At 48.9% G+C, this 23,663-nt stretch overlaps 2 protein-coding genes across 2 annotated transcripts; both read left to right on the top strand.

The window, feature by feature from the left end:
- The first annotated feature begins 2,059 nt into the window (after positions 1 to 2,059).
- On the top strand, positions 2,060 to 8,619 carry AEN (apoptosis enhancing nuclease). The gene is made up of 4 exons (XM_050967413.1): positions 2,060 to 2,126; positions 2,817 to 3,612; positions 4,545 to 4,745; positions 5,374 to 8,619. Exons 1-4 carry the CDS (start codon positions 2,065 to 2,067, stop codon positions 5,575 to 5,577), a joined length of 1,263 nt encoding a protein of 420 aa, XP_050823370.1. The 5' UTR covers positions 2,060 to 2,064; the 3' UTR covers positions 5,578 to 8,619.
- Positions 8,620 to 12,875: 4,256 nt separating this feature from the next.
- ISG20 (interferon stimulated exonuclease gene 20) lies at positions 12,876 to 22,769 on the top strand. Its single transcript, XM_050967424.1, has 4 exons — positions 12,876 to 12,952; positions 14,190 to 14,427; positions 16,250 to 16,450; positions 21,723 to 22,769. The coding sequence occupies exons 2-4, from the start codon at positions 14,197 to 14,199 to the stop codon at positions 21,813 to 21,815; spliced, it is 525 nt and encodes a 174-aa protein (XP_050823381.1). The 5' UTR covers positions 12,876 to 12,952; positions 14,190 to 14,196; the 3' UTR covers positions 21,816 to 22,769.
- Positions 22,770 to 23,663: the final 894 nt, after the last annotated feature.

The raw sequence follows: 23,663 nt of genomic DNA, 5'->3' as shown, positions 1-23,663 counted from the left end.
TGACTCCCACTGGCCCACGTGTTAGAACAGATAAAAGCCCTATTGACAAATATGAGAGTGACGTTCACTGTCCACGTGGTACACTGGGGCCTGTTCCTTTGGAGCAAGCAGGTTTCCTATTTCAGGAGAATGCTGGCCTGCTCCGAAAGCTCTGTGCTCCAAACAACCTGGGATCAGACTATGAGCCGGGCTCAACTTCACCCAGGTCTGCTTTGGACTAATCCAGGGGTCGGCAACCTCTGGCAAGCGGCTCACCAGGGTAAGCATCCTGGTGGGCCGGGTAGGTTTGTTTACCTGCCACATCCGCAGGTTCCGCCGATCACAGCTCCCACTGGCTGTGGTTTGCAGTCCCAGGCCAATGGGGGCATCAGGAAGCAGTGGCCAGCACATCCCGTGGCCCACACCATTTCCCGCTGCCCCCTTTGGTCTGGAGTGGCGAACTGTGGCCAGTGGGAGCCGCGATTGGCTGAACCTGCAGACGTGGCAGGTAAACAAACTGGCCTGGCTTGCCAGGGGCTTAACCTGGTGAGCCGCGTGCCAAATCTTGCCGACCCCTGGATTAGTCCAAAGCAGACCTGAGCAAAGTTGAGCCCGGCTTGTAATCTGATCCCAGGTTGTTTGGAGCACAAAGCTTTCGGAGCAGGCCAGCATTCTCCTGAAACACGAAACCTGCTTGCTTCAGAGGAACTGGCCCCAGTGTACCACGTGGACAGTGAACATCCGATAGTCCTGAGCAGCGCTCAGTATGCAGGGCAGGATGAAAGGACTAAGGCCTCATATACTCTAGGAATGTGACTACCTTGGGGCAGCTGCTAGAACAAGGTTTGGTCCAGTCCACACAGGGGAGACTAAGGTCTGCATTCATTTTAGGTGATCTCTAGGTCTCTTTCTGAAGGAGATGCCACCAGGAACCAAAATCCCACTGTGATGGGCACAGAATAAAAACAAAATAGAGTAGAATGGGCTTGTCTACACAAGGGAGTTTGACCAGTTACACTGGTATAATTATACTGGTATAGTTAAAACAATATAGTTATACCAATATAACGTACCTATTATGATTGTATCCTTATATGTTATACTCTTATTTCAGTATAAGAGTGGCTTTTTTAGTTCAACTTAAACTCCTGCCCAAGTGACATAAACCAGATTGAAAAATGTGCTGGACTACTGGACTAAGAGTTTGCATGTGTGTGTGTTACCCCAGTAGAACAGTATCAGTTTAAATCCACATTAATCTTATCTCATGTAGACAAAAGTGCAAGCTCATCCCACATTTTATTCTGTGTTTGTGCAGCAAGCACTAGGATTACCACCTGCCCAGGTTTTCCTGGGATCATCCATTTTTTGAGGTGGCTGTCCTGGGAATTCTGTGAGGGTGCTCAGTACATGCTGCCAGTTGTCCAGTTTTATGGGCTCACGATTAACCCCAAGGAGCCCAGTTTTTGGTACCTCAGAGGTGGTGCAGCACCCTACCTAGAATATAACAGCCACGTTTCTGGGTGTTACTGCAACACTTGGAAATAGTACAGTAATACAATTCACCCTGAGCATCATGCCTCTGCTGGGATAAAACATCCGCTTTCTGCTCTCCCCACAGCTTCACTATGCCACTAGGATAAATGAGAGCCCCTAAATCAGTGCTCCCCAAGGGGCAACGGGCCCAGGCTGCTGCGCGTGGGAGAACTTGCAGCAGATCCCCGGGGAATGGAGTTCTCTCATATTCCCTGTAGAGGTGCAGCAGAGTGTGTGGGGCACTATAACACGGCAACCCACGCCTTTCCCGGCCAGGACCTTTCCCGCTGGTAGGCAGAGACCCCAGGCCCAAGGGGCTGCGCCCCTGCCTGGCCCCGATCGCTCCGATCCAACTGGAGCCCTTGCCCGAGACAGACGCCCGGACGCACCGGGGAAAGACACTCGGGGAACCCGCCCCACGCGCGGGGAAACAACTTAAGCAGGAGCAAATAGGACGGCCCCGCCCCTTCATGCAAATCGCATCCCGCCCCTGCCCGCTGAGCTAATAGGCGGAGGGGGGCGGAGCGTGGCGGCAGGACTTGCCCGGGCATGTGGGAGCCATTACAGCAGCCGCTTCCGGGAAAGCCACGTGTGGGGAGCCGGCTCGCTGGGTAAGAGATGTAGGGGTCCGGTCGGGGACAGAGAGCGGGGGGCTCCCAGGCGAGAGGGCTGGGCAGAAGGAGGGGGACCCAGGTAGGGGGCAGAGGGGCTTGTAAGCACATGATCTCTCCTGCTATTCCTATTTTAGTCCTTCCGTCCCAGGCCCCTGCCCAGGGTAGAACTGGCACCGCAGAGCCAAACTAGTAGGATTGGGATAAGCGCCAGCCATGGTCGTGCTAACTTCTTCCCCCCCCCCCCGCACCCGGCTTGTGGCCGTATCGCTCCACTATGCCTGGGGTGATGCCGGCGCCCCCCTGGGCCGCGTTATGGCTGCTGCAGGCTCTGTCTGCGCTCTGAACCACGGCCCCGGCCCCGCCCCGCCCTGTCCTAACAAGGCCTGACTGAGTGACCAGCTCTGGTAAACTCTGTGACCTGGAGGAGAGCTCTGGGTAGCTGTAAGCTTATCTCTGTCACCCACAGAAGTTGGTCCATTAAAAGATATTACCTCACCTACCTTGTCTTGCTAATATCCTGGGACTGACATGGCTACAACAGGACTGCATGTGATAAACCCCAGGCGGGCATGTCATGTGCTATCTCCACTCACCTGTGGGAATGGGATAATCCCTCTCAAATCCAGGTGAGGAACATCTCTACTTACCAGGCACTGACTAACCCTGCATTGTGGGTATCTTTGGCAGGATGTCTTCTGGCCAGGGTTTAACGCCAGGTGTTGTGAGCACAGTGAAGGCCTGTGAGGTGAGGCAGAAAGGGGCCAATGGCCAGTTTCTCGGGTGCTCCAAGTCCAGATGGGGTCAGTGCTGTCCTCCCCCCAAAGCCCACCTGGCTCGCAGAGCAGATGTGGAAGATCGTGGCTTGCTGCAGAGCCAGAATAAAAAGAAAAGCCGGAAGCACCAGCGGTTTATGGAGCGCAGGACTCTGCTGGAGCAGAGGGGGCTGTTGAGACCCAAATTGGGACACCGGACTGAGCCAATGGCATTCACACCATCCAAAGAGGGCTTGTTAAACAGAGAAGCCAGCAGATGTGGCCGGCTAGCCAGTGAGGATGTATCTCTCGTGAATAATCAGTCTGTGGGGAAAGTCCATGTAAAGCTCCCAAAGCTCAAGCGCGCTCTGTTGCAGTCTCTGCCAGTCCCTCCGGAGGACACAGCTGGGCAATGCTCCCTTTCACTTTCCCAGGACTCAGAGAGTAGGTTACCTTTGCCTGCCAGTTCCAACTCAGGCCGAGTTTCCTTGTCCCACTCGCTGAAGAAACCTAGGAAGTGCGTGGCCATTGACTGTGAGATGGTGGGCACAGGCCCTGGCGGGAAGCAGAGTGAGCTAGCGCGATGCACGGTGGTGAACTACAATGGAGATGTAATTTATGACAAATATATCCGGCCAGAGCTTCCCATTGTGGACTACAGGACTCGCTGGAGTGGGATCACCAAGCAACACATGCAGAAGGCTACCCCGTTCAGTGCTGCACAGAGAGAGGTAAACAAGAGATGTGGTGTGTGTAATTGTACAGTCTGAACAAGGGCTAGAATTTATCCTCTCTTTGGGCAGCTGTCTATGCACTGCTTTGCTGTGGCTGTTAGAACAGCCAGTGGGTCTTAGAACAGCAAGAGTCTGTCACCTACCCCACCTCTCCTTCCAGGCTATCCCAGGAGTTATTAGAAAAGCAGCATGATCTAAGAGCAGGGGTCGGCAACCTTTGGCACACGGCTCACCAGGGTAAGCACCCTGGTGGGCCGGGCCGGTTTGTTTACCTGCCACATCTGCAGGTTCTGCCGGTCGTGGCTCCCACTGGCCGCAGTTCACCGTCCCAGGCCAATGGGGGCTGCAGGAAGTGGTGGCCAGCACATCCCTTGGCCCGCGCCGCTTCCCGATGCCCCCATTGGCCTGGAGTGGTGAACCGCGGCCAATGGGAGCTGCGATCGGCTGAACCTGCGGAGGTGGCATGTAAACGAACTGGCCTGGCCTGCCAGGGTGCTTACCTTGGCGAGCCATGTGTCAAAGGTTGCCGACACCTGGTCTAGAGACATGAATGTTGGACTAGGAGCCAGAAACTCCTAGTTTCTGATACTTGCTCTGAAGCTGGCTTGCTATGTGTCAGCTTTGAGGTGAGAGATTCTGTATCTCTGTGCGTCTTTTCCCCCAACTTTTCTTCCCCTTCCCCAAGTTTCCAGCCTGCCTTGAAACCGGAGGATGCTTTGGAACTAGCCTTCTCTGGGAAATGTAGCCCTGCTTCTTCCTTGATTGTGATTGGATAGCTATCACTGGGCAGTTGTGTTCTGTGACATCAGAGAAAGGTATGACTAGTTGTGGGGTTAGAGCGGAAGAAACCAAAATCAGTGCAAGGAAGGACTTCTAAATCCCTCTTACTCCCGCTGTGATGCCCAGCTAACCACCTCTGACACTTCCAGATCCTGAAGATCTTGAAAGACAAGATTGTGGTGGGACACGCCATCCACAATGACTTCCGAGCCCTGAAATATTTTCACCCCAGAAGCCGGACTCGAGACACCAGTCGAATCCCTTTGCTGAACCGGAAGGCAGGACTCCCTGTGAAAGTTAGTGCCTCTCTCAAGAGCCTGGCAAGGCAGCTGCTCCACAAAAAAATTCAGGTAAGGGGCCTTCTGGGAATGGAAAGCAGGATCTGGGGAGTTCTTAACCCCTTCACTGCTGAGATGGCTAAGGCTGCAATTGGATTTGTGTGGGCAGATCCAGTGGGAGACCATGTGGGCATAAGAGTCTGCATGTGAGAGGCAGGATGGTCTAGTGGTTAGGGTACAAGCTGGGATGTGAGAGACCTGGGTTCAAGTCACTGCTTCATCACAGACTTCTTATGTAACCCTGGGCAAGTCATTTGGTCTCTGTGAACCTGTTTCCCATCTGTACAAAGGAGGTGATAGCACTGCCCTACGTCAGTGAGGTGGGAGGGTAAATCCATTAAAGATTTTGAGGTGTTCAGGCCCAAATGCTCTGAGGTATTTAGGCATCTAGCTGCCCTTGACTTCAATACCTCTGGGCCACAGATACTGCGGTGATGGGGGGGTGGGGAGAGAAATTACTTTCAACAGACTGATGTGCAGATCTGATTTCAAGATGGAGGCCTTGGTGTGTTCGAAGCCCAATAGAAACTGACTCAAACACCTTTTATCCCCTGGAGCAACAGCAAGTTTTGTTGGGAGTTTGTCTCTGGAGCCTTAACTAGCTGTCCGCTCTACCGTGGTCTTTTCTCTTTGCCCTCAGGTTGGCCAGAAGGGACACTCGTCGGTGGAGGATGCTCGGACTTCCATGGAGCTTTACAGACTGGTGGAGATGCAGTGGGAGCAGGAGCTTGCCAGCAGCTACCCCTCCAGTCCCCCTCACACTCCTACGGACAGCTGCACAGACAGTGACCACTACATGGAGGACCAGTACTGGCCTAAGGACCTGAATATAGACTGCAAATGAAAGGCTCAGTCTCCATCTTCTCCTTGAGGGTTTCTCCTCCCAATAGAGACATTTTCACGCCTTTAGCTTTAAAACTGAGAACAGCTGTTCACTCCTGTTTAATCTTTTTCCCACTCAAGGTTTGCTCCCCCAACATTGCAGCTTGGTGGTGGTACATGAGAGCCTGAAAACAACACTGATCAGTCCAACTGCGTGGCCCAAGCTGGACACAAAGCAAATGTAGGATGAGAAAATAAGACGTTCAGTTTCATTAACTTGAGTGTAGTAAGAGAGGGAAATTAACCCCTCCCCCCTTCTCACCTGCCAGTGCCCTATAATGCCCTTCCTCTGTTTGAACCCTAGAGAGAACTAAGATGAAATGTGAAGCACACCTTTGCCTTTCTTCGGCTGCTATGGAGCCCGCATTGGTGCCCTGGCGGCCATCAATTCCACTGCAAAGCATAACATAGGGAACCTGGTTGGGTAGTAGATACAGCAAGAGGGAGGGGTAGGAGGGCAGCAGGTGCAGACCCTCCAATGGCATGGAGTGCTGTTGACTAAAGAGAAGTTCTGGGACTTTGCTCCCTAATTCCCACCACAGATTAGTTTGCCTGGAAGGTTGCAGGCAGCTGTTTCTCTTCAGAGCCCTTCCAAAAGGCCCTTAGACCTAAGGCAAAGGAAATGTGATTACACTTGTTTCTCAATGTCAGGGTCAAAACGTGGCTGATGTTGCTGAGCTGTGGGAGCTCCCAGTTCTGCGACCAGAGATGACACACAGTGTTTCGACTTTGCAATTAAAACCGGGTGGCTGGCCCATGTCAGCCTGCTCAGGCCCAGGGGGCTAGAAAACGGCTGTGCAGATGTTTGGGCTCAAGCCCATGGGGCCCTTAGGCCCTAATTCTCAGTTGTTCCATTTCAGTCCCAAGTGCCAGACTGGAAGGAGATGAAGGTGGCACTGAACCATTTGTTGTGCTCCCCAGACTCCTGGGCCAGCAGTGGCATGGGGTGCCTGACTCCTCATTAGCGCACAGGGCTGCTGTCGCTTACCTGGGGCTGTAAAGCAACAACTAATGGGGCCCTGAGATCCAGGTCAGGGTGAAATGCAATGTCCTGCCTTTTAGGCAGCTCTGCAGTGGGATTGACTTGATGGAAAGCAGCCTTAGCCCCTTCTTTGCACAGCTTGTGGCTCCTGGATTAAAATCTGTGACTTGCCTGGCTCCTTTCAGTACTCGCCACCCATGCTCCTGTGCTGGTTATATCAGATGTAAACCACCCGGGCAGATACAAGGGTTATTTTTCTAGGCTGCGCCTTATGTCCCACTGCACTTTAACAGGATGGATGTGTGATTGCAATGTTGTCTTATCCCACCTGGTGTGCTCAGACCATCCTTCTGCTCTGTTTGAAACTCTGGAACTTTAAATTCAGAGAGATTATGGGGCTCCACCACAGTCTGTGTGTGCTGCCCCTGGGGTCTGTATTTGGGATCTTCCTTGGCTAGTGGGCATCTCATAGATTTGGAGCTGGGAGAGGGGAAGCTTTCCTTATGTCCTCCCACGGATGGGGGAAGCTGCACACTCCCCTTTCCAGGGGGAAATGTTCCACTCCTTGCAGTATATGTACATCATGCAGATCTGGGACCATGCAGGGCAGGGCTGACCCTGCCTGCTAATCAATTTCGGTTCTTAGTTAATGGGCAACTGCACTTTGAAATGATGCAGTGGAATATCCACCCAGCAGGTTCTAACAAAGGTTAACGCCATGCTGTTGTATAGAAATGTGACATGCACTCCCCTCTGCCCCAACCTGCCTTCATGTGCCTATGTTTTTAAGTTTTATATGACCTTTGTATGCATACCACTGAGCTTTGAGCCTGCATCGCTGCCTCTTCATGGGTTGAGTGAAAGAAGTGGGAAATGCTTCAAATCTGATTTTCTGTGACCGCAATCAGTGGTACGGTTTAAAAGGCTAAATGTTTCTCTGGCAGAGCTAGAACTAGTCTCCCTGGTGGGGACTCTGAATTAACCATCAGGAAATCCCAGGTAGTGCATTTACCTCCATTCTAACCTGCCTCAGGTGGTTGTGTTATGCGCAAGGCTGAGTAACGTTAATTATCTCCAAGTGCAATGATTGTGGAACTGCTCTGCCTGATCGCTGTTACAGATGACACTCGCCCATAGAAATAAGCCAGAGTTGTGTATTTAACTGGCTTTTATTGAGGCATTGCCAGTCAGAAAGCTCTTGTCTATATGCAATGTCCTAAGGCCGGTTCATACCATAGCTTGTGGGAGCCGGTGACAACCATGGTGTTGAGACTGCTCTATGCTAAGAGAACTTGACTTTTGTTCTCCTCCCCCCAAATGTTTTATTGTTTTGGGGGAGATAGAATTTGTGGGAGGAGGAAGGGGTACCAGGATGACCAAAGGTCTTATGTACCTTTTAACCATTCAGCTCTGGTATATTGCTCTGTGACTGATGCTTCCTTTGTTCTTCTGTCACTGATTTTGTCTCCTGGGGCAGTGTGAATATATAGGATGGGAGCCAGCCACCTTGCCTCAGATCACGCTCCTTTCTGCTCAGCGATGCTGTGTTTTTGAAGAGAAGCGTGCCTGTATATATGTTCTGTAGTAACAGGCCAAGGAGAAGGCAGATGTCTAGCTGTGAGGTCTTCCTGCCAGTTTAATGCTTGTCCCCACAGTCTACGCTGACCCGTAGGAAAAAAAGATTCTAGCCTTGGTTTTGAGAATGCTCCCAATGAAAGTGCTGCAATATGGTCTTCCTGATGTGCAGTCTCACAGGCTGAGAGACAGTGTGAGTTTTCCCTTATTCAGTTCACACCATGATGGTTTGAAGTGGTCCCACTGAAACAATAAAACAGTGGGAAATTCAGAATCAACTCCATAGCCTCTTAAGGGAGGAGCTCTCTGTCCCAGGCACCAGGGTTGTGGTGAACAAACAAAACCCGGAGTCTCAGCTCTGTATCTCTCTCTAGAAAGAGTGTAAAGTAGTTTGCTAGAGGTTTAAAATGAAATATTTATGTAATATATTTGTCAAACTGAAACTTACTGGTGAAAACCTGTGTTTGTCTTGATTGGGCCAGGCTGGGGTAAGGAGTGGGATTTCAGAGCATTTGACAGTCACCAATCCAGGCACTGTCTGATGTGCATAGATGTAAAAACTGACTGCAAACAGTTCTGTTAAAACAAGTCACTTTCTATGTAGGGACCAAAGTAATAGAAACCTTAAATTAAAATGCTATTCAAAGGTGGGCCTCTGGGAAGGGAATTCCCTGCCTCTGAGCGCTGCTTGGTGTATGCCCCATCCCAAACGCCTCGGACCTCATCCTATCCTCAAGACAACTTTACAATGGATTTCCCCCCTTTAGAAGGTAAGAATACACTAAATAAATATATTTTCTAAAGCTTTCTTGGGAGAGGATCCCATTGCCCATCAGTTTCTTGGCCACAGCCATAAAAGATGCAACACAATTAGTTCCTGTTATGTTCCTCTGACTCAGACATTATAAGGAGGAGGGAGAGAGAGACCATGAGCAGTAGTATCAGCCATTGAAGGATCTTCTGACTGGGCCGCAATAGGGAAGGTTGACGTATATCTGGTACTTCTCAATTACTGAGAAGCAGCAGTAGTGACTCCTCTTAGTTAAAGATGGTGACATCTAAAACTTGGTGCTTCTGATTGTTAAAGGAACACCGGCACCCTGAAATTGAGTCTGGTCAGAACAAATGAATCAATTTAGGTTCAGATCCTACACCTGCCAGTACCTGGTTTTACAATCGCACTTTCCTCTGTTTACTATGGCTTTCCACTCCCTGGTGCGGTGTGACAGCTTCACCCCCGAGCTACAGGAGTGTGAGTGTATACAGTATCAGAGGGGTAACCGTGTTAGTCTGGATCTGTAAAAGCAGCAAAGAATCCTGTGGCACCTTATAGACTAACAGACGCTCCCTGACTTATGCAAGCATTCCATTCCGGAACACCTTGCGTGAGTTGAATTTTGCAAAAGTTGGGAACGTATCTCTGACAACTTACGGGAAAAAAAAACCCCAAACCCTTTTTCTGTAAGTGCAGATTTCCTTTAAGTCGGGTGTGCATAACCCGGGAAGCATCTGTAGTAGAAATATCCCAGCCTTTGCGATGTCTGATGGTCTCCTGTTTCCGAGCTATTGCATATTCTGAAGATGAGAAGGGCCCAAGAAGTGCTAAGTATTTTCAGCTGTTCTACCTCAAGGACAGGACAAACCAATAAAAGGTGTTTAAAGAGACTCCACACCTATTCTGGGAAGAAGTGCTTCTCAAACCCTAGCCTGGCTGCCTTCACCTTGCAGACTGAAGCTGGCTTTCAGAAATCACACCTGTGCTTTAAAGAAAAGGAACATCTTGCCAGAATCACAGCCACTGATGCTCATAAAACAAACCAAACTGCCTTGATCACATGTTGTAAGAATGAGGTGAGTTTTGCAAGGGGAAGGAGGCTTTCTCAGCCTTATTTCCCCAAAGCTAATCATTATGTGAGTCATACATATTTGGTAGGATAATTTTATTTAAAATACACTATGGTGTTCTGAACGAAGCTGCATCTTTGCCTGCCCTTCCCATCTACCAGAAAAATGCTTTGCTTAAAGGAAAACTGAAGTCATTTTGATGACAGCATTAGATTAGTGCAGAAAACTGAACTTAAATCAGAATATGGAAGGTGAACCAGGCAGGCTCAGTGCTTCAGCTATAAATACCTGCAAATATTTCAAGGTCTCTATTTATATGAATTGGGAACCATTATGAGTCCTGGGGGATGCTATCAAAATGATAATTCCACTATGAAAAACAATAATGAGAGAGGGGGCAGTAATGTTGCAAAACAGGGTTTGTGACTTTCTGAACAGTGGTGTGGAGTGACAGGTTATGGGGGTTTTGTTCACTTTGCCACAAACACTTGTGCAAATAGTGGCTCACCTGTGTTTGCACAAAGAGATTTGCACATCAACAAAGGGGTGTGTGTGTCAATACAAGAATTCACTCTTCCAGCCAGAAGTGCTTGCTCCAATCAGGGAGTGCAAACACTGCTATATGATTAAGGTGACTAGTTACCCATCACTAATTGTGACTAATCAGAGAGATTTGAAAGAAATAACCTACAGCAAGTTATTCACAAACTGAAATCATCTGTAACAGGACAGACTAGAATGAATACATTTACCAAACTGTTTGCAGACAACTCAGCATCATGAAAAAGAAGGCTACTTTCAGACATTTTTTGGAGTACTTTGCCTGGCATGTGGTGTTAGATGCCTTAAAAATTCCTACAACACAGATCTCTCAAGACAGAAAGATCTGAGCTGCAGTGCCATGCACCCTGCCCTGACCTCCATCTTTTCTTCTCTGGCTACAGAAGATTCAGAGGGAGCCTGGAGACTCAGAAAACCCTTGAAAATGTTACAGAATTTGTCTAAAGAGCTGTGAAGATCTGCAGCCCTTTCTAGCTCTGGCTGTGGTTCTTGTGTTCCTTTCTCAGTACAGGTCACCAGCCTTGAGCTGGTGCTGCTATCTCCATTATTTTGCTTTTTAATGAGCAGCTAGGATGTTTTAAAGACATCCTAGTGATTTAACTATGTTTTACATTGCATCATGGGGATGGAAAATATTTTATGTGCCATTACAGTTTTCCTTTAAAATCTGTTAACTCAAACTTCAGTTTCAGTGTTTTTGGCATGCTAAGGTAACCACTGTTGCCAACGTTAATATGCTGAGTAGGTGTCTGGCTTTGGTTTGATGTGGAAGTTTAGTGTGTCAGTTAAATCCATGACCATTAACCACAGGACTTCAAGGGTGTTAGGAGCCTCAACCAACAGGCTGTCCTGCTGATGCACTAAAAGGGGTCACGTTATCACCCAGGTGCATGCAGGAGAGATGCAGCTAGTTTGAAACTCACTGATTTTCTCATCACTTATATTTGGGCTCTTTTCCAGGAGGGACATTGGAGAGGATTTATCTTGAAACCTGTTCTGATTTCACCTCCCCAGTGCTAATTGCAACAACCTATTTGCTACAAGGACGGAAAGTGCAAATGCACATAAATGAGGTTGGAGAGGAGGCAGCATGGGGGGTACAACAGATGCAGTGGGGAAAATAGACTGATTGGAAATTGTGTTATCTTGTGAGTAAAGCAGAAAAGAGTCCAATCTTCTGAAGAAAGTGACTACCAGTGAAGTCCTGGCCCCATTGAAATCAATGGGAGTCTTGCCATGAACTTCACTAGGGCCAGGATCTCACCCAAACTGTTTGCTTATGTGGCTCACAAGGTCACTGTGTGCGTGAGAGAGAGATTGCAGACAGAGAGTAGCTGCTGCAGGAGAGAGTGCAGGCAGGTAGCCAGGTAACAACTTGGTGAGCACATGGTCTCCCTAGCAACTTGCTTTTGGCTCCACCTGGGCATAATTAGACCAGGGCTGGAAGAGAGAGATTCTCTGGGAAACTACAGGGTTTCTAATTCATCTGGCAGCAGGTAGCAGAGTTTCAACTGGGGGAGATTTAAGAGTCATGGCCAGCACCCCATGGAGCTCTACAGTGAGGCTTGCAGCTGTGCTTCCCTCTTTCAATAAAGAGGCCCAGCACACAGATAAAAGGTGCCACGTGATGTGCTTCACTTTGAAATAACGAGCCTCTGTGTTGGCCGGAGCTAGAGCTTATTAACTCATCGGTGGCACTGCCAGCCTCCAAAATTCAAAAACCAGGAATCAGGACCCCCAGATCATGGAATTGGTTTAAAAATTGTTACAATTTTTTGTAAAAATTGGGGTTATTTTTGTTTGCCTTGTGGTTTTGAGCCTTCAGGGAGTGCTCAGGCTTAAAAATGAGACCCTTCTCCACGACAGGAAGGCTAGTAACTTTTTGTAGTGAAAGCTGAGATTTTCACATACTCACTTGCTTCCAGGAGCTGGAACTTTAAGTACCAATAATTGAGAGAGCTGTCAACAATGCTTAAAGTAGCATAGATAAGGCTGGCCTTATGCTAGGTTATAAACTCCTTGGGGCAGGCAGTGTGTCTCCCTCTGTTTGTACAAGGGTCAATAAACAATCTGCTGGTCTCTTGAATGTTTTACTCACAAGGTTGTTGTCTGAACTGAACGACACACTGGGGAACTGCCTGTGGCAAATAATTCTGCCCTGACCCCTGCTTGGGTATAGATAAGATCAGCTAACAGGGTGTTCCCATTTCTAACCTGTACGATCTTTGCTCTTGTAAAAATCCCCAAGCAGACAGTGTCTGCAGTGCAGCAGAGTAGTGGAGTGGGAAGGAGTAAACCAGAAACAAGTATGTCTGACAATTTAGCTGATTGAAACCTTTGTTTCCTGGGAGACTGGCTGCATTGACTCTCACAGGTGGGGGCTGTTTTGCATTTGTTCCTATTCAGATTGCATATATTTAACTCTTTTTGAGCAGAAACTTTGCTTACCGTAAAAATACTAAACATGCATTGGTTAGAACTAAGCTGTGCCCAGACTCCCAGCTGCTCTGAGAGGCCATGGGAAACTGCTCAACTCCAGGACAGCAGGGCATTTTTTCATGTGGATGGGATTTCAAGGGCAACCAGCATTAGGGACTGTCTTTTTGTTTTATGTACAGAGCCTAGTGCAATGGGGCCCTCATGACTAGGACTTCTTGGTGCTACTATAATACAACTAATTTAGGAGGGAAGGAGGCTGCGTAAGGTCTGTCCGTAAGAGAAAGCGGTGGAGGGATGTCACAGTGCGTTATAGTGGGGGAGTGGGCAGTGTGAGCAACCTGTTAGGGGTACAAGGCCTGCCTCTGAAATCCCGCAGCATTCTCATTGTGCCAAATCCCCTCACTCCTGATGGCAGCAGGCTGCCTCTGGCATGCCATTCTTTCCCTCACTCAACCTCCACCCTCCTCTGCTCCCCTGGAAAGCTGCGGCACCCTCCACAGGCTGGGATGGGCTGATGCAGGGTTACACTGGTATTAGTGCATTGGCAGTGGTGATGTAGCTGTGTCGGTCCCAGGACGTAGAGACAAGATGGGTGAGGTAATGTCTGTTATTAGACCAACTGCTGGTGGTGAGAGAGGGGGCTGAACTGGGGATGGGGGAGGAACTGGGACTACATGCTCAGGCCAGCTCTGCTTTGAGAGGGAATGAAGGCAGGGCTGGGCGCAGAGCAGGGGTCGGAGGTGGGATTTGGGCAGAGGGGAGCTGTGGCTGTGGGCTGCATGGGGGTCCGGGAATGTGCTGCAACTGTGTGAGTGGTGGGGACAGTGTTCATTTGGGGTGACGCAATAGAAAAAGATTCTCCCTCAGTTACCTTGCTGCTGAAAAAGGGTTATATAGTGGGGGGTGTCTTGTCTGAAAAGTGCTGGTGTTTCGACCTGGGGGAGAGACGGGGTCTTTCTGGCAGAATGAAATGATGATTTTTGCTGCATGTGATTCTAGAGAGGTGTGAAACCATCACTCTGGTTTTACAAAGAGGTCCTGCAATGCCTTGTGTATTGTCTAAGGGATTGAAGCACATTCACACTTTCTCACGCTTACTGTAACACACACACATCCACACCCAGTCTGCTTACATTTATTGCATGTGCCTTTTTGTGTAATCTTTAAACCAGGCTGAAGATGGTGGAGACTTCTGACATCGTGGCCCTGGACTGTGAGATGGTGGGCATGGGACCATTCGGAACTGAAAATGGATTGGCCCGTTGCAGCATTGTAGATTACTATGGTAACGTGGTCTATGATCAATTCATCCAACCAGAGGGTGTTATAACAGCTTTCAGGACCTCTGTGAGTGGAGTTCGCCCAGTGGACATGGAAGGAGCCATGCCATTCAGGGTTGCCCGGGAACAGGTAAGAGGAATCACAGTCCAGCCTTGTCCAAATGAAACACTTGGCCTTTTGTTGGGCAAAGAGTGGCATTCCTCTCTGAGTTCTGCCCCTGAACTGGCACCACGGCATGGCTCTAGATTCATCATCCGGTGCATGTGTCAATGCGTCACTGAGCACCTCCCTAGAGAGAGTTTTCTAACTGAAACCTATAAAAGGTTGGGCCCAGCTAGTAGGGTGGTGAGGCTGACCAACCAGTGTGAGGACATGTTTATCCAGTTCATACAGTGACTAAGTCAACAGGATTTGGTGCTGGCTGCCACATACTCTCTTGTCGCTGCTGTAGAAAAGCTAATGAGAGAATAATCCTGGTGGCAGTGACTTGTGGGTTATTTACTTGCCTAGGGTCACTACTGAAGCTGCCAGCAAGGTGACTCGTGTTTCCATTAGTTCAGTTAAAATGGGATCCTGATCCAAAAGAGATTAAAAATAGATAAATGGAGCAAAGGAACAGGGAGCACATGAAAGAAAATGCTCCCAGTAAATGAAGGTCTGTGAATGTGCTGTCTTTGCGGGTGAAGGACTGATAACACTCTGTAGAACTCCAGGCTAGGCAAGAATCCTTCCTCAATTGCCAATCCTCTCCCTACATTCCAGTCTTGGCTCACCCTGGAACAGAGACCGCAAGTCATACACCAACAGACTCATTGCATATGGGTTACCAGACTGCCATCAGCCGGTAATGACTTTCCATCACTAAGGCATTGATATTTTTCATGGAAAGATTTTGATTTTCAATGTTTAATGCATACAAGGTATTTTTATCAGCAGTAGAGATCCTCCCTCACAGAGCAAACCTGTGATCCGATTGATTATCCTTATCCTATGTGTTGATGATGATTATAAATTTTGTATTCTAGGAGCCCTAGTCATGGATGAAGACCCCAGTGTGCTAGGCTCTGTACAAACAGAGAACAAAAAGACCATTCCTAATGCTGGTTGACATTGAAGTAAAACTCTAGACCAGTGATTGTCAACCTTTTTTCATTATGGATCTCTAAAAATTTTTTGAATGGAGTTGCAAAGCCCTTTGAAAATCTTAAACATACTTTGCAGATCCCATGTTGAAAACCACGGCTCTAGACCCACACTGGTCATGAAAATTGTTTTCGTGCAGTAGTGTGGAGGCCAAAGTTGAGAATAGAGGAAGCTACAAACAGAGTCTTATGGATATGAGCACTTACAGGCCCCTCTGACTGATGCTGCATTTTAATAAGATACCGACAAGAAAGGGAAAACATTAAGCAAAATAAGTAATGCAGAAATAATGCTAAAATACCACACGCTAAAGAAATGAAATTGAAAGAACATTTTCTAAAGTGCTGCACATTAAAATGCCTCATTGTAGGTGATGTTCAGATTTACAATTGTGATTTGTCTTGAGTATCAGATCTACTAGAAGGGACAGATTTTCCAAAGGTCCCAGCACCCACAATTGGGCCCGGGTTTTCCCTCATTCAGTGCTGTTGAGTGCTGAGCCCTTTTTGGTAATCTGGGCCCAACTGTGGGTGATGAGTGCTTCTGAAAATATCACTTAAATGCATGTGTTTCTGTGTGAGGCAAACAGAAAATGTTAGAAGCCTTTGGCAAGCATGAGTCTTTGAGACAGGTGCATGCTGCACCTATCCTCGTCTCTAACAAGCCCAAAGCCCCAGTTCTGAACAGTCCCCTGGCCTTTGGGAAAGTTTTGACTATAATGACAGAGCTAAGGCTCTGCTTCAATGCTTCTCTTGGCCTTTGGGGCTTTTTCATGGTGTGAGTGGTGCTTCTCTGCCACCTTTTCCAGATTTTACAGATCCTGAGACACAAGCTGGTGGTTGGCCACGATTTACGTCATGACTTTGAAGCACTGAAAGAAAACATGTGGCGCTACCGAGTCTATGACACGTGCAGTGACTGGCTGCTGAGAAAGGAAAGCGGGCTGGGAAACTCCAGGCGGGTCTCCCTCAAGGTCCTTTGTGAAAAGCTGCTCAAGAAAAGCATCCAGGTAAGGAGGAAAATCACGCCAGGACTAGTGGGTCTAGAGGGCTGTTACTGATGACCCTGCTGTAGCTGCTGAAAGGGGTGTGGTTTCCCGAGAACCCAGTCTGGCTGATGGAGGAGAATGGCAGGCTGGAGTATTTGCTATGAACAGCATTACAAATGTAGCCCCTTTGCTGCTTAGCAAATCATTCAAGAGCTAGCGTGGAGTTTCTCAGAATGTTCGTGAATATTCACCTAAGTTTCAGTGAATCACTGTTTGCGTCAAATAGCTATTATCTGCATTGTTCTAGCACCTAAGTCACATGATGGTGTTTCTGCTCCCCAATTGGATGACTGAACACTTTTAAGCAAGAGGGTGACAAGTAGCGAATGTCTGGACGAATACCCATTATACTAAATTTCGTGTCACTTTTAAGGTTTGCAAATAAGTGGCTTTCATCCAAATACTCCTGAATAATGACTAATGGGAGCCCAGGAATCCTAGCAATGTGAACTCAAGGCTCTTATAAAATTTTTTTTGTCAAATTAGCTTTTCAATCAGCTGCAATAGCAGGTAACTGACGAGCCTGTCATTGGAGTGAATTTTAACCAATGAGAGAAAGTGAGGTGACACAAAGACATTTACTTCTGTCTAGCAACAGCCATTCCTGGAGCAACATGTGACAATTCCAGCTGAGCTCTGCTTTCACATCTTTCTTATTAAGCTTTTTTCCCTTTAATTCTGTTAAAAGCCTTTTTTCGTAGAGGGGCACCTTGCAATTTGAATCCTATAATGGATCGTCCCCCTGACCTTATGTACATTCCTGGCAGCCTTTCCTCTCCCACAGGCACTTGGATGTGGGGGAAGTTAATGGAACCATCAAGATATGCATGTGCCTCTGTCCCCGTCCTGCAATGAGCTCCGCTCCTATGTGGTGCCCCATTATTACACCTGCACACTTGTGTCTATGGACTTGCCCATTGTTAGTCAGTGGGGCTGCAGGTTGGTGCAGGGGTCTGTCTGTGAAGAGCTTGCTGCAGGATCAGAGCCTTGCTGAGTAACTGGATGATTTTATTGTTCCCTGTGCTTCCTTTCCCTTGTACCGCCTCTGTCTGTCTGCATCCTTTGCTCATTGTGCATGTCTAACTGTACCCTCTCTGGGGCAGGGATAAGGTCTCTGCTTGTTTTGCGAGGTGTCTAGATCATTTTGAGTGGGGTGGGTGGCCTGAAACAGCAGCAGCTGAGGGAGACAAGTGCTGACTCTGAGCTGGGAAACTCATCTCACAGGATTTGTCACTACTGACCTGTTGCCTCTGATTCCCTGGCTCTCCTGGTCCTCTGATGGAAGTTCTGGGCTATGGATTTTCCGATGTACCCCAGTAAACTCTAGCTCTTGTGGAGCTGTTAAAGTTTTATTTGTATGGGGCCTTCAGTAGGGGATGGTGAGGAGAGGATCTGGAGTATTTCACAATGCTCAGTGTGATTTTCTTTTTATCACAGTTCTAGCTTTAAAAGGCTGGACAAAGAAAACCTTTCCTTGTGGTAACCCCAGATTCCCAAGACTAAAATGGGAGATATTTGTATTACAGTAGTCTCTAAAGCAGGGGTGGGCAAACTTTTTGACCTGGGGTCCACATCTGGAAATAGAAATTGTATGTCGGGAGTGCAGGAGGAGGTGAGGGCTCTGGCTGGGGGTGTGGGCTCTAGGGTGGGGCGGGGGATGAGGGGTTTGGGGTGCAGGAAGGTGCTCTGGGCTGGGATGTAGGGGGTTGGGGTGCAGAAGGGTGGGCTGGGATCAAGGGATTCAGAGGGCGGGAGGGTATCAGGGCTGAGGCAGGAGGTTGGGCCACAGGGAGAGGCTCAGGGTTGTAGGCTCCAGGCAGCGCTTACTTCAAGCGGCTCCTGGAAGCAGCAGCCATGTCCCCACTGCAGCTCCTACACAGAGCTGTGGCCTGGCCAATGAGAGCTGTGGAGGTGGCACTTGGGGCAGAGGCAGCACGCAAAGCAGAGCCCTCTGGCTGTCCCTATATATAGGAGACGGAGTAGGGCCATGCCACTGCTTTTGGGAGCCACGTGGAGTCCCCCAACTCTGCTCCCCGGTCGGAGCCCCAGACCTCACCCAGCAGGAGCTTGAGGGTGTGTGGGCCGGATCCAGCCTGGGGGCTGTGGTTTGCCCACCCCTGCTCAAGAGGTTCCATTGTTAGGTACAAACACGTAGGGAAGGACAGGTCCTTCCCTGAAGAGGTTACTGTCTATTTAGACAAAACTGAGGAAGAAAGGATTGTAATCCCACTTTCTAGATGGGGAACAGAGGCACAGATTAAGTGGCTTGGCCAAGGCCACAAAGGGAGTCTGTGGCAGAGTCAGAGCTAGAACCCAGGCATCCTGCATCTCATCCCTGTGCCTTTGCCACATGAATGGCTGCCTTCTTGTTTCTCTTGGGATTGTAAATTGAAGGCAGAAAACCTACAGTCAGTTTAAAAATTAAAATCATAGGAGCCTTAATAACCTGCTTGGCCAGCAGGAGCAATAGGTGTGAGCTAAAAATGAATAGGCACATCTGCCAGTCGCTTAGCGCTTCAGTGTGTGTGAACTCCAGCAAAGACCCACTGATTGGTTGCAAGGAACCATTTTCACCAATGAGAGGGATTGGTGTGGCCTAGCAACAGCCTTTCCCTAATGAAAACAAGCCACTTAAACATCGTGACTGTCTGCAGATAAGAGAAAATGGCAAGATCCTCTCAGAAAGTGCCCAGTCCTGGAGGCAGTGAGTTCCCTCCGCTCCCTTGGATGTCAGGAACTGAAGTCAATGAGAGCTGGGAGCACTTGGGACTTCACAGATGCGGGATAATGGAGACAGAACCATGGATGCATCCTGCATGGTCACTCCAGTTGCACCTTTCAGCCTCCATATACCCAGAGCTGAGTGTTGGCAGTGCAGAAAAGAAGCGAAAGCTGGTTGGCAGCTGTCTTGGTACAACGCTGAAGCTTGCGCGGCACTGTGGGAGAAGCGCATCTCTCTGAGCCAAAGGCCCACTCTCTGTCAGAACACGTGCAGCTTAGTGGATGAGGCCCAGGCCCAGATGCTGCTGTGCTGGCAGAAAATGCCCAGAGAAAGAGAGAGTCCCACAGGCCTGTAAGAGCTCAGGGCATGTCCAAGACAAGCTGGGGGTAAATGGGAATTGGACCAAATATTAGAACACCCAGCAACAGTCTGGTGGTTGCACTGGAGGTCATGGCCACCTTTTGGATAAGCAAATCATTGCTTGGCATTCCTGTCCCCAAGCCCTGGAAGTGATCTTATGGGACACTCTTTGTGAGAAGTAATAGCACTGATGAGCTGGGGCAGGTGATCCTTGCGCTAATAGAGCTGCCTTTGGGCCCTGTGCAGGAGAATCTCGGTTTTAAGTTAAAACCGAGAATTTCTAGTCCTTTTCCTTGTGTAGGGGTTTGAAAATGCAACTGATGCAAACCAATGACTACAAATGAAAGGAATAGATAGGCAGGCTCCACGCTGCAACATTAAGCTAGAGAAGAAGGATCTAACAATCCCTTTGCCTGCAAAACACACCCCCAATCCTCAGCCAAGCTCTGGGCACCAGCCAGTGATTGTCACAGGCAGAAATTGGTTCTGTTTGGAGGCAGCCAACCACAAATTGTTTCTGACCAGCCTCAAAATGCTTCAGCCTGCTCTGTTCATTACAATGTTCAGCCCCCTGAGTGCTGCAAGAGGAACTCCCCTCCCGTGTTTTGAGGGACCCATGTAGTCCCTGCACCATGGATGCAACTCAGGAGTAGGAGAGGGGCCAAGCTGCTGCTGCTGTACAGAGTGGGGAGACTCAGTCTCCTGATTTCCTACCAGCTGCCCCGCTGCCAGAGACTGCAGGACAATGCACCCACCGCTGCTGTCACTGTGAAAACGGATGTTGGGTATGGCAGCACCTAGATGTAGCAGGGAGGGTAAGCATGGCAGGGGAAGAGGTGCATGGCTGGAGAACGTAGGGCAGGGACTGATGGTGCTGGGAAGGAGGGGAATGTTTTGCTCACATCTCACTGGGGGCGGAGTAACGCTGTGGAAAGAACCCCTTGTTCATGTTTTGGCACCACCGCTCTGAAGAAGAGCATTAAATATTGGGGAGGAGCTCAATGGAGTTTATGGACATCTAGGAGAACCATCGGGCTGGACCCTGGAATTAGGCCCAGGAGTCGCAACGCCCTAGACAAGTGTCTGCTCTGCCATGGGTGGCATCAAGCTCGTGTGGGGACAGCTGGAGGGAATCCTACCCTGCCTCATCGGGATGTCTGCTCTTGGCAGAAACAACAGCCAACTCGGCACTGACTGGCACCTTTTATAAACACAGTAATAAAATAATCACAGTGTCACTCGGCCTGGCTGTCAAATGAGTGATGCATTCTAGGGACTGCAGAGGCATTATTATGGGGCTGACGTGCTAATCACGGAGCTCATTTCTGTGCTCGCTACAGATTGTGGTGGAGACGCTGGAGTGCTGAGCGCCGGCGTGAGCTTGCTGAGAGCCAGTCCCATTTTGCAATCCCTGCCTGGCATCTTCTCTTCAGGCATCTCTACCTGGAAATGGTTCTGCCTGGAATTGTATCATTATAGAAATGATACAGTGCAGTCAGCATTAACCTCCCTGGAAACCAGCATGGAAAATAGAAGTGTGGAGCTGATGGCTCCAAGGCGAGCAGATGGGAGGCCCTGGGACCAGCAGGCGGGAAGACCACACTCTGCATACTAAAGGGCACTCAGACTCTTACTGGGAGACTTTCTGGCTATCACCTCCACCCGCCTCGTATTTTCCTTTAGTAAAATCACTCTGGTCTGTTGGTGTTTTGGGGGGTGCAGGGTTCCTACAGGGAATGTTGCAGCATCTAAGGCTCCTCTCCTTTATCCCATCTCGTGATCAGAACGAGCACCCTCCCAGTCCTGAGTGTCAGGATTTTTCCACTCTTTGGGGAACGGCTTGACACCATGAGTTTTACTCTCCCCTTGATACATGTGTGTAATTCCCATTCAGGGGGCAGGAACCTGGTGCAAAAGGAAGAGAGGCTAGGAGAACCCCTCCCACTCCATATAATACTGCCCTTTGGTTGTGTGTGTGCCTGGATGCCATAGTGATCCCTCAACCAGAGATGACATACACAGCTGAAGGGCACCTCATTGTCAACAACATTGTTTCAGTAAAGCCTGGAATATCCGTCCGGAGACCTTGATCTTTCCAGGCTGGTTTTGCTTGCACTACGTCACTCTTGGGGCCCTTCTTTTGTTTTACAGACTGGCAGAGAGGGCCACTCCTCTGTGGAAGACGCCAGGTCGGCCATGGAGCTCTTCAAGTTTGCCAGGTCAAAAGGGCATGGATCTATTTAAGGGACTTCTTGCTTCTCTCTGTCTCATCGGTTCACATGTGCAGCTGCGCTGAAGGTTATGGGATGGGCTCCTAGTAACGTGTCCAGTGATGATCTTGTTATGGGCTGAGCGAATGTCCCATGTGGGTAGGGTGACCATATTTCCCAGGGGGAAAACAGGACACCATGCAGGGCTGGCCCGAGTGCCTCCTTCCCCTATGGGGCTGGCCCTTGGTGATCACCTGAGCCCCTCTCCCCCACCTTCAAGGCTGGGGTTGCTGCTCATTTGAGCTTTGTCTGCCTGCTACTCATTAGAGTCCTGCCTGTCACGTGAGGCTGTCACTGCTCACTTGAGCTCTGCCTGCTCCCCTCCCAAACTGATCAAGTTGGCAAGAGCAAATGGGAGAAATGCCCACTTTACCAAAACGTCAGGATGGCTTAAAAAAGATTGTCCTGGCCAGAACAGAACATATGGTCATGCTACACATGGGGTCACTTTAAAATAGGCTGCGTGGCACTAATAGAAAGGATCAGCGTTTTATTTACTAAATGATTTTTAAAAATCAGAAACCATTGAACAATTGGCAGCACTGCAGCCAGGCCTGTAGCAGAGGCCATGAAAACCTGGTTTGGGTCAGCTGGGAATAGGGGCGGCAGTGGGAGGGCTGCCCTTTTGCGGGGCTATGACCCTTTTTCTGCAATATAAAACTACAGTAATGCTCAAGAATCAGAGGGGTTTTGATCACCCCCCAGTGACGTGTTGTGGCCTCTCATCTTGGATATCCGTTTAGAAGTACAAGCCCAGTATGGATAATAAACCCATCGCATTAATCTTGAGGCAACCATCCCATGGGTCCCCAGAGCTTCTGATATGGCTCTATGCATAACTTAGGCTCCATAAAAGCTAGAGATCCTTAGTGGCTGGTATAGGGACTAGTATGTAGTGCTAAAGAGGCTTGCGCGTGTTTTGAAAGAAGTAGAAACATGTCTCGTGAGAACTGGGCAACTGTGGACTGAGACTGGGAGTCAGATGACTGAGTTCTCATCCCCAGCTCTGCCACCGAAACACTGTTCCACATTGGCCCAAATAATACCTGCGTAAGCTTCTCCATCTGGAAAAGGGGAGGTAGGGAGTGATCGTGCCGCTTGCCCAGCTTCGTGAAGTGCTTTCGGGTCTCTGGACACAAAGTGCTATAGAAGTCTGATTATTGTTATAAATGAAGCTCGTGGTCCTTGCATTGCAACACAATGTTTTGAATAAAAATAAAAGATGCTGTGACAATCAAAATATTAACCTCTCTGCTCCTTTGACTGGTCCCCCTCTTGACCTTATTGACGCAGGGGAGTGCAGACACAATGCTGATAGGCCCAGTATAAGAACCCAGACTGATAGATACTGCCTGGTATATTGTTCATATGGACAGGGACAGATCCTCCAAAGGTGCAAATGATCATAATTCCATTGTGGTCCGTGGAACTATGACAGTTTGCACGAGGGGAGGGTCTGATCCATAAATTACTACTTTCTTTCTCCCACCTTTTGTCTGTCTTTTCTATATTTAGATTGTAAATTCATGGGGACAGGGACTGTCTCTTAGCATCTGGTTGTACAGTTCCTAGCACCAGGCACCTTTGATTTCTGGTGGGGCCTCTAAACATTGCAGCAATACAAATAACTAATAATGATGGATAAGAGCAGGAGCAATAGGTGACGATTACACCACCTGCATTGCTGAATACCCAGCTCTTAGTTACCCAGCCTTCTGTTTTATTTCTACCAGTTTAGGGATGTAGGGTCATGTTTGTAGAGTTGTTCACTAGGTGGTGCCCTTAGGCTGCTTATTTTTGTCTACATCATACCTACCAGCTA

This window comes from Gopherus flavomarginatus, chromosome 9 (assembly GCF_025201925.1).
Source record: "Gopherus flavomarginatus isolate rGopFla2 chromosome 9, rGopFla2.mat.asm, whole genome shotgun sequence".
Classification (NCBI taxonomy): domain Eukaryota; kingdom Metazoa; phylum Chordata; order Testudines; family Testudinidae; genus Gopherus; species Gopherus flavomarginatus.
The sequence above is the reverse complement of the archived record's forward strand: the minus strand, read 5'-3'. Positions and strand labels throughout refer to the sequence as shown.